Genomic DNA, 13,192 nt, shown 5'->3' with positions numbered 1-13,192 from the left:
TCACTGTTGATGGTGTGCTGTCAGAGCAGCAACAACCTTGGCGACGCTTTTGTCGGTCGAAGTAAAAGTTGACCATACTCTAATAATAAAAAATTGTAAAGAAATGAGAAATTAAAACTAAAAACTATTCTAACAGAAACATTTTTGCTTACTTAGGCGTCAAAACAGTTTTAGGTTGACTTTAAGATGAAAAAATATATTAACGATTGTTTTTTGGATCAGGTTAGATGTGGCGCTAGTGCTCAAGAAGCGCGTGAATTGAAATCGGAAAAAAAAAAATGTCTTGCACTTACTGCTGCTTTATCCTTGTTTAAACGTCATAGAAATGCCGCACTTCATAGTCTGATTTGTTCAGCGAAAATGTATGAGGTGGATAATGATCAGTTCACGCCGGCGACACCTTATTTACACTTTAGAAGGCTGGGCCTAACGGTGCTTTGTGTTCTGCTAGTGACGCTCATTGTGTACTGCTCATTCAAAATTAGTATATGTACCAACCAGACCAACTTAAGACGTTAATACACGGAAAGCGCCTCAATTTTTTTTCACTGAGAAACGCTGTCCAACTAAAACCGTCAAATCAATTTATTGTCATTTCACTGCACACACATCTTCGAACTACAGTTCAAACCACTTCAGCCGTCGCCGTGTATATACGTCGCAGAACAAGCCTATATATGGAAGGCGCAGGGCAAATCCTTTGCGGCGTAGTGGCGTAACGTCATTTATTGTCGCCGCCGAGCAGTTACCAAAAGTTACTTCTACTGGACTGCTCTTGCTTGCGTCTCGCGCGCCGCGTCTCGGCCATACGGAGTCCGGTTGTGTCTCGGGCCTCCATGCGTGCCTGACCTTCTTCAAGGCGCCTGCGTCGAAAGCAACGTCGATTGAAATACGAGCTGTGACTGCGCTGCTGTGCATCGACGGCAGAGGACAGACAGCAAAAGCATGCCAAAAAATCAATTGGAATTATATATATGCGTAGGTGTGCACACGAGAACGCCGGGGTGGGTGATCGAGGGCGACCACCGGTCAAGGAAGGCGCAAAGCTTGCTCCGTATCATGGCGTACGCACGGGGGGGATGGGAGGGGGGTCAGATGGCTAGAGGGGAAGGGGCGGGGGGGGGGGCGATGCCAGATCCGTATACATTGACATGTTAGGGAGGGGGGTGCTGCGACAAACCTCTCCCCCTCCCCCCCACCCCAGTAGAGGACCCCTGCGCACGCTCGTTCTGTTGCTTTACAGTCGGACCTGTCCCGTTATTACAGCAGGGTTACGGGAACGTAAATTTTTGGCACCAATGGCGGTCATATATAGAGCCCCTGGGCCCCTGGTTCCGCATGAAACAAAAACTGTTAACCCACTGTCTTTACTCCTGGAAAGCCAGGAAGCAGTCCACTGTGAGAAGCAAGCCGTCGCATCATTTGTTTCATTTATTTTGAAGCATGTTGTCTATTTCCTTTCGTTCTAGACCAAAGGGCGGGGGTTTCGTGCAGAAATCCCCCCCCCCCACTCTTGGGAAACCCTGCGCACTACGCCAATGAGTGTATGCCACTGAGGTTCAATGTAATCCATTTCGATGACGTGCCGACCAAAATTGCCATCTACGTCGCTTGTTTTGTCCTCTCACCTTCTGCTTCCCACCCACACGTGCTCCGACTTGTCCGGCGTGGAATGCAATATAACTTTGATGGAGTTTCAATTAAACGTATCAGAGACACTTGGCTATAACATTATCGTGAAAAACGTACATAGTGATGTAGTCGGGGGTCTGCCCATAGGACCGTAGTCAGCCAGTCTCGGGGAGACGTCGAGGAGCCCGGAGCTGTTACCAGTAACTTTTATTTGCATTATTTACAGATAGTGTGTTACTACAAGATGGGGGTAGCATCATGGAAGCTCCCGATAGAAGTTTGGTGGGAGATTCTGGGAGCTTGTCGGGAGCGTCACAGCGCTCTTATGCCCTGGTATTCCCAGGATTCCCTGCGGGGAAAAACAATGGAGGCCAGGAAAGTCTAATGAAAATGCCATCTTCATCTCCGCACCCAAAAGGGGAAGGTGAAACACCGTCTCCTTTCCAACCAAGGAAAGAGGGAAGCGGCAAGCGCAGTTCGTCCCATGGCAAGGGAGAAAACACTGCACGATGTGCACAACACAGCACAGCGCGAAGATGTTGAGTCCTACGTGTAAATCAACTCTGTTGTCCGTTGCAGTGATGAGTGTGCGGCGCCATGCAGACCACGGTTTGTGCAAAAGGCGGCATGAATATACCACGGAGAACGTGGGAAATGCACAGGACCACATATATCAGACACTTGACTCATTGTCCGGGGCAACTTGACGTACAAAGCAAGCCACCTCGACGGCCAACAGATCTACCTAATCCGTCAGAGGGTCAGGCGTGTCCAAAGAGTTTTACGAGGGGCACCGACGGCCCTGGATAATTCGAAGAAGGACTTTCATGTTGTCGTCGCTCTTGGCGCATTTCTGGGAGCGCTGACTTCGAAGAAATCAGCGCACGCACCCAAGCGGAGCCAGGCCAGGGAGGCCGATCTTAACAATAATACTAACATTGCACCTTGAACCACGACGGTACAGGTATCTTACAACTGAATAAATGTGTGGAAAAGACCTGACACCATCTTTCGATGATTTCTCTCCGTGCAACTTTAGTGTATAATATACAAAAGCAGGAAAAGAAAATGTATTTCTCTTTGGTGCCCCTTTAAAGGGGCCCTGCAAGACTTTTTGAGCATGGTCAGAAAACGCTGCCAGTCAGTAGTCGAGGCTCCCGAGAACATGCGAGCCAAATATTACAGCGCAGCACGCGGCCTGAATTCGGTGTCGGCCTGAATTCGCAATGAATTCTCGGAGTCAGTTAAAAAATTGGTGTCTCTTCTCTCGGCAAATGACACCAGAAGCTTAAAGTCACTCGTCACAGCCAGTGTATCAGCCATTGGCTGATACAACCACTAACTTTTGTTTGGCATTCAAGAATGCTGCTTGAGCTTGCATGCTCTTTCCCTGTGCTCCCGTGATGAAGCGGCTAATGCAACTGCGCGCATTGAAAACCGTCGATATAATTGAGGGGTTATGAATGGTACTGTGGTTTTTATAACTAGACTAGCCCCACATATGTAGAGTGGTGACTTTCTTGGCGAAATTCGAAGAAAAATGGCGACTTTTGGCAACTTTTCACTCGTCCTTTGGAGAATTTCACTCGCAAGTCAGCGGCAATTCTACTGGGAGCGGTGCAGCACGAGCGAGAAAGTAGGATCAGTCATACGGGTCATACCGTACCGCATTTTCCTCAACGTGATCGCTAAACATACTAAAAGCCTTTATATATAGTGTCAACAGCCCAGAGGGGCTCACAACAGCACTCCGTTGAAAAGATGCAACTTCCCAATAAAACCACCTGCGTTCCCAACTACCGAGCGGCAGGTAGCATTGTGGTCGCGAGCGTTTATCACCACTACCACCATCATAGTGTGCAGCGCCAGCGGTGTCGCCTGGCGGAAAGCCTGACTGGCGGCGCACGAGTATGGTGGCTAGAAGGCCACCACCATAGCCACCATAGCACGAGACATGGCACGAGAGATGAGTGGTCCTCTTTGGTGTGTGGCGGTTGGCGCGAACTGTTGTCTCTCGCGTGGGCCCGCGGATTACGGCACCGCGGGCCGTCTGCCGTGGAATTGTGGTGAGCCAAGCGTTGGCGAAGCTGCCTTGTTGCGCCCTTGTGTTTGTTATGTTTGTGAGTGTTGTGTAATACTGTGTAAGGTTGTCTTTGCGTACGTGTTGATCACAATATTTATTAATTTGGCTGGCGATATCGTCGTTCTAAATATAGTTAAATGTGTGTTGTTTGGTTAGTTCCGACCGTGTATACTGCGTCCGTTCACTCCAAGGGCCTGGCGCTCTGTCCATTTCGAGAACCCACAGGGTATACTGCTAACAATAATGACATGTCAGCAGAAGCGTATGGAGCTGGCTTTGCACCCCCTCTCGCCCCCCTGCCCCCTTGTGCACGTCTATGCATGTTAGTATGAAACGCCAGCAAATGGCGGAAGTGACGCATGCGTGCTCCGACCTGTAGTAAATGCCGTAGATGGCATCCAGCATGAGCACCTGCTCGCGCGTGCCGATGGCCAGCGACGCAAGCAACAGCGTGACCAGGCACAGTCCGAGCATTATCATGGAGGCGGGCATCACGCGGTCCTGCATCCGGGAGAACAGGGCGTCCGAGCAGCTGCGCGTGTAGATGCGTGCCCAGGCAACCTGGTCCGACACCTGACGCAAAGACACCCAGCGTGGGAAATCGGGAAATCAGCGTAAAGGGACACGATACCAAAAACAGCTTACTCATGGAGGAAGGAAACACTCCGTCCTTCCTCCATGTGCTTACTGGGTGAAAATGCTTGGTAAGCGATAAAACGCGCCAAAAATAGAATGCGCGTGGCAGTATGCACCATCCTGAAGTTTCCGCGGAAGTCTCTGTGATTTTCACGACGGCTACTAGGGTCTACACAGGGGCGTAGCCAGGAAGTAGCACACTGAGCACGTGCCCCCCCCCCCCCCCCGAAATTTTTGTTTCGCCCTTGAGGGACCACGGCTATAGTGTACTAGAATAGCACACGCAAAAAAAAGTGCTCAAAGTCATGATGTGCGCGTGACGTATCTTCTTCCCCTGAGCCATCCCCCTGCTCAGCCTCCAGCGCTTTCGTCGAGACTAGACAAGAGCGTGCGACAAATCTCGTTCAATATGGATTGCTAAATGTTTTGCGCCTGTGAATTAGTGAAGCTACCACCTCCTTTAGAGAATCCATTCTATAGCTACTTGAAAAGTGTTGCAGGGCCCCTTTAATAAGTTTATAGACGCCCTGCCCAAACGACCAAAGCGTAGCATCCAGTTGCCCCCAAGGCTAAAGAAATGATCCCGCACTGATTCGATCACCGATGTTTTCCAAAGGCGGGGTCACCGGTACTCCTGCTCATCATATCATTCTGGAGTACACGCCCATTAGTGCAGGCTAATGGGCATTCACCTTTGAGGACGAAATGCCGCGGAGTTCTGAAGTTGTATAACGAGCAGCTGGGGCGCCAGAGCAGCGCAACCTCACCTGCAACACGTTCCTGGCGCACATGACGTTCGGCAGCCGACCGGCAGCGTCGGACGTCTCGTTTTGGCGACAGCATGAGGGGGGCACGGCGCAGCGCTCGCGGCTGTCGTTGGTCTTGTTGCAGGCGAAGTACGGATTGTGGTTCCAGTCGCGGAAGCCCTCGGTGCTGATGCCACAGCAGCGGTACTCCACTTGCATCCAGTCGACGAAGCTCTGCAGATTGACGTCGTCGCGGTATGCCGCGATCATGTCTTGCGACACGGACTGCGCCACGTAGGTGCGAGCCCACGAGGGCAAGTAGAAGACGAGCACCGAGGCTAGGGCCTGCAGAATGGCCAACACGGTGAGCAAGTGCACGTAGGCGGTGAGCAGGGTGACATTCTCGCGCAGGGCGCCCAGAAAGCCGACCGCGGCGATGGAGAACACCACTGTGGAGATGAAGAACGCGGGAATCTCGGGTCTTTGAAAGAGAACCACGACGAAGTTGCGCGAGGGCGCTCCGGGCGGCACCGAGGAGTCCGTCACGAGGGCGTACAGGGAGCTCCAGAAGCCCAGTAGGCCTAGCAGCATGACGAGCATGTTGACGAAGACTAATGGAAGTCGGAGGTGGGCGTTCACGTCGACGAACACGGTGGAGGAGAGCTCGTCGGTCGTCTCGATGTTTCTCCCGCTGGCATAGAGTTGAGTCGACGGCGGCCTGTTGCTCATTAATAACGCCCCCGTCTTGCTGATTGTTTCCGGAATGGTCATCGTTGATCCGATCTTCGCCATCTTTGTTCCTCGAGTTGAGCTGCTTTCTTCTTGATCGTTTTTTTTTTGTTTGTCGCCTAGAAGAAACCATGGCTCATACCCATAAGGGGGCCACACTTGAGACTTGATCGTTATTGTGTGGCTGTCAGCCGCCTCGTGGGTTCAGGCGCTGGAGCTGATGATGATGACGCCTTAGATATAGCTCATACCCACACGGGGAGATCGGCCATGAACAAATTACATGGGTTAGACAAAATAAAAAAAAAAAAAAACAGTTGCGCCGCAAGGGCAACACAGTGAATGCCATAGCAAACAAGTTGGAATGTTAAACTAAGTGGTCATCCCCTGCCACAGGAGCACCCTAAAGCCCTTCACGTAAGGTCTGCCTTACGGAAAGACGTTCGCAACTTCTTTCAGCAAAATTGCCCTTAATTCAGAGTAATAAAAGCGGTCTGCTGCAAATTAATGTACTTTAAATGCGAAGTATTTCTTTGCGCCCCGCTGCAGTGGTCTAGTGTCTAAGGTACTCGGCTGCTGACCCGCAGGTCGTGGGATCGAATCCCGGCTGCGGCGGCTGCATTTCCGATGGAGGCAGAAACATGTAGGCACTTTGAGCACCTATCTATCTATCTATCTATCTATCTATCTATCTATCTATCTATCTATCTATCTATCTATCTATCTATCTATCTATCTATCTATCTATCTATCTATCTATCTATCTATCTATCTATCTATCTATCTATCTATCTATCTATCTATCTATCTATCTATCTATCTATCTATCTATCTATCTATCTATCTATCTATCTATCTATCTATCTACAATGTAGCAATTCCATCGCGTACATCGATCGCTAAACCCCTTCCGCCAGACGTGTGGCACATACCCGCGGACGGGTGTGTGCCACAGGTGATTGACAGTTTATATCTACCCAAGAACGGCAAGAAAAGACATAGATAATTTCAACACGTGAGCGTTCAGAAATATCTGACATTGGCTGCGTTACCCGACGAATGCAAAGAATAAATGTCTGAGTCACAGCAGGAATCGATCACCGGAATTCCGTGTGACAATCAAGTATTCTACCACAGAGCCACACCAGGTCTCGGAAATACTTTTCAAATATACCGTTATGTTCGTGAAACGTAAATGGGTTTTGCAGTGCCGGCTATCCAATTTTATAAACATTACATATGTTCTCCGGCTTATGATACAGCCGTCACATCGGGTTAACGTCAACTGTAGTTGCCATCTGCTCAAGTTTATTTATGTGGAAGTGTCCAGGACTACCCTCGCGAGCGCCAGCGCTTCACTGTATCAGCTTAACGCTTCTGGTGGTGCTCATATCAATATTGCTGTTGACATCGTCACGCAGCTGTAAAAAAAAAACATGATTATGTAAAACATGTGAGGCTGTTTAACAAACGTTTATGCGTGCATTTTTACGTATCTTTAGCGCCCATATCGTGACTCTTCACTCAGTACAAAAATTACAACACAGTCAACTTCCACCCGCATGCTTCGCCTAACATCGAATAATAATAATAATAATAATAATAATAATAATAATAATAATAATAATAATAATAATAATAATAATAATAATAATAATAATAATAATAATAATAATAATAATAATATGTGGGGCTTTACGTCCCGAAACCAAGATACGATTATGAGAGACGCCGTAGGGGAGGGCTCCGGAAAGTTTGACCATCTGGTGCACTGACATCGCACATAACACGGGCCTCTCCCATATTCACCTAACATCGATTCCCTACGCGGGATCTGCTGTATTTTTCCCGTGTCGTGTCTCACTCCTTTAAAATAATCTCTCGCAAAACAAAACGTCGCAACTCCTGCTGTGGAGTGGTCTTACAAACGGAAATGCGCCAGGACACTATGCTATCATTTCCGTTTATAAATAAATAACACTTCTAATGTGCGCGCTGGAATGCAGTTTTGTGTAGTTGGGCCACAGTGCTCCGTTTTACTTTTGGGACACCTGCACGTTTTGTCCAGATGAAAAAAAAAAAAAGATATAGCTTCGTTGTAAAGCATGCGTTGTAAGAGTTCCGTGATCATACGGGGGAGGAGGTTATCTAGTACAAAATGGGCGGTCCGTCAATGTTACCCTCGTTAACGAGTTCTGGCGGTTTGAACTTGTCAGCTCATCGTAGGGAATGTGACAACCGAGCTAGGACAGATGAAATAATTGCTCGTTTAGCCACCCAGAAAAAAAAAATCAGTGGGAAGTGATGGGAACTGTGGCATTGAAAAGTAGGGGGAAGGTTGCGTCAGCAACAGCCCTTAGTGAACAAAAAGTTCGCTACCTGGATAACCCTACCGCAATACTGTTTGAAGCGTCATGTATGTTCCCGCTTTCCTTTATTTTTTTCGGCTTTATGGATATTCGAGTATCTATCTCTTTGTCATGACTAGGGGTATCTTTAGTTAGATTAATCTACTGCGCAGATGCTATGGTGTACGTGTCACGTGACTAGGTTGGCCACCTTGTATGTGCGTGCATCAGCCTTCGAATAAAATTTTATTTGAGATGCAGCGCACGTTTGGGGTCTTACAGCGTCATTGTTTCGGCATAATGCAAGCCGTCAAGGATGCATGCTGTCTTTCGGGGTTTGGTGTACAACTACCGAATATGTTGCCCAGCCCGACATTTTTTTTCGGGGTGTGTGTGCGTAAATGGGTCAGCTATATAGGTTTTATGCATGTCCGTGCGTGCGTTAGTGTGCTTGCACACACACACACACACACACACACACACACACACACACACACACACACACACACACACACACACACATATATATATATATATATATATATATATATATATATATGTATATATATATATATATATATATATATATATATATATATATATGAACGTAGTTTTTCTGGTTACCGTAATAAAAATTACAAACCTTGAGAATAGAGCAATATAGGAAACAAAACAATAATTTACTTATTTAATCCTAATAGATTCGGGTGGTGGACCAGCCTTCTTCGGAGGATCTAAGCGAAATGATACAAGTTCCCGTAGCAAAGGGCCACCATCACAGTTTGTAAGCTCCCAAAACGAAAACAAAAAATAAAATAAAAAAGGAAACAAACATACTAACGAGGCAGGCGACAGACAAGAAGAAAAAAGGGGCAACGGAGAGCCGCTGGAAGCGGGCGGGTAATTAAAGACGCGCCGCCAGAGGAGGCGACCAAGAAAAAGGAAAAAAAAAGTGAAATACATTGCCGCTTTCTCGCATCCCAAACATGGACAGAGTTAAAGTTATTTAAAATAAGGAGATATGTTAATTAATTAAGGAAGGCGAATTGGCACTGCTGTTGCTTGCAACCTTCTTCTTGACTTCGGCACATGGCACATACCCTTTGGCGGGGATTGGCTAAGTAGAAGGGGAATCATCCCAATATTTACTGCACTGTCTTACGTCTACTATATAGTTAATTAACTACTGGTTTGTTGTGCCAATTACTTTGTGCCACGAGCGCAATCTGCACCAGTTTTATTGCTTTCTTTTCATTTTTAGCGGTTAATGTTAAGGGCAAGTTAATTTGACAATCGCGTGGATGGATTCTAGTCCACGGTCTGAACCATGGACACGCAGTTGTTCAGACAAAAAAAAAAAACGAAACATTTAACACATTTGAAACGCTTTAGAAGCTGTAACGCGGCTCTAAATTGCAACTGTACCACTGGTACGTAGAAGCCGCGTTAATTTCCACCATAAAGTTTCATACAACAATATTGTATGTTGTATGAAACTCGATCATTTCCACTGTATCCTATGCCGCACGAGCCCGGACGATCTCCGCACGATCTGCGCACCGGACGCGGTGGCGCGAGTTTCGCTTTCGGTTCGCTGGCAACACTGTGCAGCTTTTTCCGGGGCCATTCTTTGCAGTCACGGGATCTGACAAACGCTAAACCCGGGAGCTCGGCTGCTGCGGTAGTTCTACCGCAGGAAACCCTTTACCTCGGGTACGTACCACAGCGAGGCTTTCAACCTCAGAGACGAGAACCTTCGATCCGCGACGTCTTGACGCCATCGCTAGGCTAGCAAGCTTCGTGCCACAGCTTGCGCGTGCAAGGTGCCGTTGGAACCTTCCCAGTGAGTTCCGTTATGCGGCACACCTCCCTGGGCGAAACTAGCGAAACTCGCCGCCGCGCGTAGTTCGTTTCGAATGTAGTGAAACGAGAGGGTGAAAAACTACGACTCCTCGCTCTGCTGACCGGCAAATTGGGCTTACCTTTAGTCGCGAAGCCCGACTTGCCGCGGAGTTTTGGTCGCGGGGCAGCTATAACATTGCCCTACGTGAGCTCGCTCGCACTGACGTCGCCTCGCACCGTGACTAAAACGTTTTTTATTTGTAAAAGCTCTTGCACTGTAGCATCTTGTGCTTTCTTCTACACACTAAAGGAGGCATTTCTCGTCGTCGCTGGCCAAGGCACTGCCACCATGTCCGAATTCTGGCTCATTTCGGCTCCGGGCGAGAAGACCTGCCAGCAGACATGGGAGAAGCTCTGCAGTGTTACGGCCAAGCAAAACAATTTGTCCACCAATTACAAGTTTCACCTGCCCGATCTTAAGGTGAGTGGCTTTTTCACCTTGTGCCTGTTGTTTACGAACACGTACACGTTCGATCTAACTGAAGAGCGATCAGAAAACTGACGTTTACGCATGCATTAACGTCGTCAACCGCACAAGCGAGCATCGATCAGAAGCGTCGCAGTGGCTATTCGTTGCGATAAGCGTGAATAAAGATGAAAGGTCTATTTGTTACTCGTGCGCGTCCTGCTTCCAAAAGTATCTTGCTCGTCAAACTATGGCCGCTTTGCAGTAAATATAGCGCGAATTTTGAACACCGTACCATGTCGTAGCAAGAACACGCATTATAGAGACAAGACAAGCAACAGCGCACTCTTCCAACGAATTTATTTCCAGGTAATTAGGCATTTAATGTTTTACACCTCATCACACTTGTATCGTAGTGAACTGCAATTATGAAAGATATAACTTTGTTGTTATTTAGAAATGAATTCTTCTCCCCCTTCAGCATTGTTATAATGAAGCTTTAACTGGATTTGTGTCCTGTTTATTCTTATAGTAGCATGCAGAGTATGTACTCGCTGCCGATTTCTTGGAAGGAGCTTGAACAATGCTTTAAATGCTGCCTCACTTTGCAGGTAGGCACGCTTGATCAGCTGGTGGGCCTCTCGGACGACCTCGGCAAGCTTGACACCTACGTGGAAGGGTGAGCTAGCAGTCTGCCCGAACAGCAGTTACTGGCAGAGCACAGTTCTTTCTTGGAATATGCGCCGCTTCAAAATGAAGAAACAGGAATAGATCCACTGGGCATGCTTCTTTCTCTTTCATTAGATATAATCTGATAAAGCCAATATAAAAACAAGCCAAGAAATATGTAGGGGACAATATTAGTATAGTCATTCAACTGCAGTGTAGTACTTATGACATATATACCTAAAGAAATTCGAATGAAGGGAGTGAACCTGCAACCTTCAAGTAGTGCGTGCAATCGAGTTACAAGGATTGTTCGCCTCGCGTCTGTTTTATCGGGTGTTAATGTGCACGTGAACCTCCTAATGTTAGCCAACGCTGCTTGTGAATAATAGGCCGAGCCTGGAACACACTTGCCAGCTGGTGTTACATAGCACATGACCTTATTACGAGCAAGCAGCTGGCCAATAAACCCTGGCTAACCACCTGAAAGCATCGAGCTGAAACGAGAGACACTATAAATTAACGAAAAGATAATGAATCATACACAAATGAATGAAACCAATAGTTTACTTAAAAATGCACTGTGCTGGATCGATGACAACGAATGTTGACTAGTCTAGCTAAACTTGCAAAAAGCTGACCTCTCTTTCACCGGGGTTGGAAGCTTGATATGCTAGAAACAAATGCAAGACTTATTTCTTTTAATTATAGTACCTCAAGAGTTGTAACAATAGCTGTGGTAACCATGCTGTTTGCTTACTGAATTGAATAATTGAGAAGTTGCAGTTTTGGTCCAAGCACTATTTTTTTTTGCAAGAAATACAATCAGGGTGCCTTTACTATAAATCACAGCTGATACAGTTGAACCCACTTACAACACTACTCAAGTGCCACAAAAATTTTATTGTTAGAATCGATGATTGCTATAGCGGGTTGCACGAATAAAAGCAAACTAGGTGTATGGCAAGCTGTTGAGAGAAAAACTATTTCTCAAACCTGGACATAACATATATTGGTTATAGCAAAGGAAATGAACAGTTGTCTTGCAGTAGATATGGTGTTAGGAATATACTGCTATAATGAATTTTTGAATACAACAAGCTTGTTTTCGTGTAAGATGCAACTTTGTTATGTGGTTTGAGTGTTATATAAGATGGGATGTGCCAACAGACATCAATGACAAGGATGGCAGATTTTTGGGACGCATTCACGGCACCACCATGAGCCCTATAGAGTCATTGCATATAAAAGTTTAAGTTTTTATATTAGTCTCAACTTTTCACAAGTCTAAACTTTTACTAAAATTATGCAATCGAAACCAGTAACGAAAATTGCTACTGCACCGTCGCAGATTTTGGAAGTCGGCTTCGACACACTGCCCTCATTGCTGTGTTGTGCAGCATGCTGGGAATTTGAAGGGGCATGCAATCAGTGCGGGGATGAGGGGTGTGCTCACCAGCTTGAGTTGCTTGTTTATTACTTTCTCTTCAAGAATTTGACGTCTCATTACTTTGTGGCACGGACACCTCACTCTCAGAATTCAACGTTGTAACCGATAATGCGGCATGCGGGCGTTCTAGTAAGCAAGTTATTTCACCATACGGAACATTTAAATTTTGTCGGCGCAGCTGCTTCTCATTGTTGTAACTGATACATTGTTAAAACCATTATCATTATCAGTGGGTTTGACTGTATATGTAAACCGCTCCAGGTTCAGTATAGCTGGGCTTGACAGCACTACTTTATCTATTGCAAGTGCCAGAGATCTAAAAGAGCCGCATTACGAAGTGTGCTTCGGAAAACCGGGGGAGCACACACAGCATTAATGAATATGAATAAAAAGTGTGGCATGTCGATTTGTCAGCTTAAAAACGAGTGATCCGCTGGTTTCAGGGTCACTCGGAAAGTTGCCAGCTACCTTGGTGATGTGCTGGACGACCAAAGGGACAAGTTGGCCGACAACTTACAGGCTAACGGATGTGAGTTTTGTTCGTTTAATGCCCACGTGTTTATTACAGTTGCACTATTACGACGTGCAAATGAG

At 46.8% G+C, this 13,192-nt stretch overlaps 2 protein-coding genes across 2 annotated transcripts in view; one reads left to right on the top strand and one right to left on the bottom strand.

Annotated features, from left to right (window-relative positions):
- Positions 1-1,944: 1,944 nt before the first annotated feature.
- On the bottom strand, positions 1,945-5,868 carry LOC119181588 (tetraspanin-33-like). Its single transcript, XM_075874725.1, has 3 exons — positions 5,119-5,868; positions 4,089-4,288; positions 1,945-1,981 (listed from the first exon to the last, which is right to left on the bottom strand). The coding sequence occupies exons 1-3, from the start codon at positions 5,866-5,868 to the stop codon at positions 1,945-1,947; spliced, it is 987 nt and encodes a 328-aa protein (XP_075730840.1).
- A 3,900-nt stretch (positions 5,869-9,768) lies between these two features.
- Positions 9,769-13,192, top strand: part of LOC142774805 (V-type proton ATPase subunit C-like) — a 35,110-nt gene continuing 31,686 nt past the window's right edge. Inside the window, exons 1-4 of the mRNA XM_075875895.1 lie at positions 9,769-9,887; positions 10,327-10,497; positions 11,094-11,161; positions 13,042-13,127. Of these exons, the coding sequence (XP_075732010.1) occupies positions 10,366-10,497; positions 11,094-11,161; positions 13,042-13,127 (286 nt within the window). The 5' untranslated portion in view covers positions 9,769-9,887; positions 10,327-10,365. The remainder of the gene's footprint in view (positions 9,888-10,326; positions 10,498-11,093; positions 11,162-13,041; positions 13,128-13,192) is intronic.

This window comes from Rhipicephalus microplus, chromosome 10 (assembly GCF_043290135.1).
Source record: "Rhipicephalus microplus isolate Deutch F79 chromosome 10, USDA_Rmic, whole genome shotgun sequence".
NCBI lineage: Eukaryota > Metazoa > Arthropoda > Arachnida > Ixodida > Ixodidae > Rhipicephalus > Rhipicephalus microplus.
The sequence above is the reverse complement of the archived record's forward strand: the minus strand, read 5'-3'. Positions and strand labels throughout refer to the sequence as shown.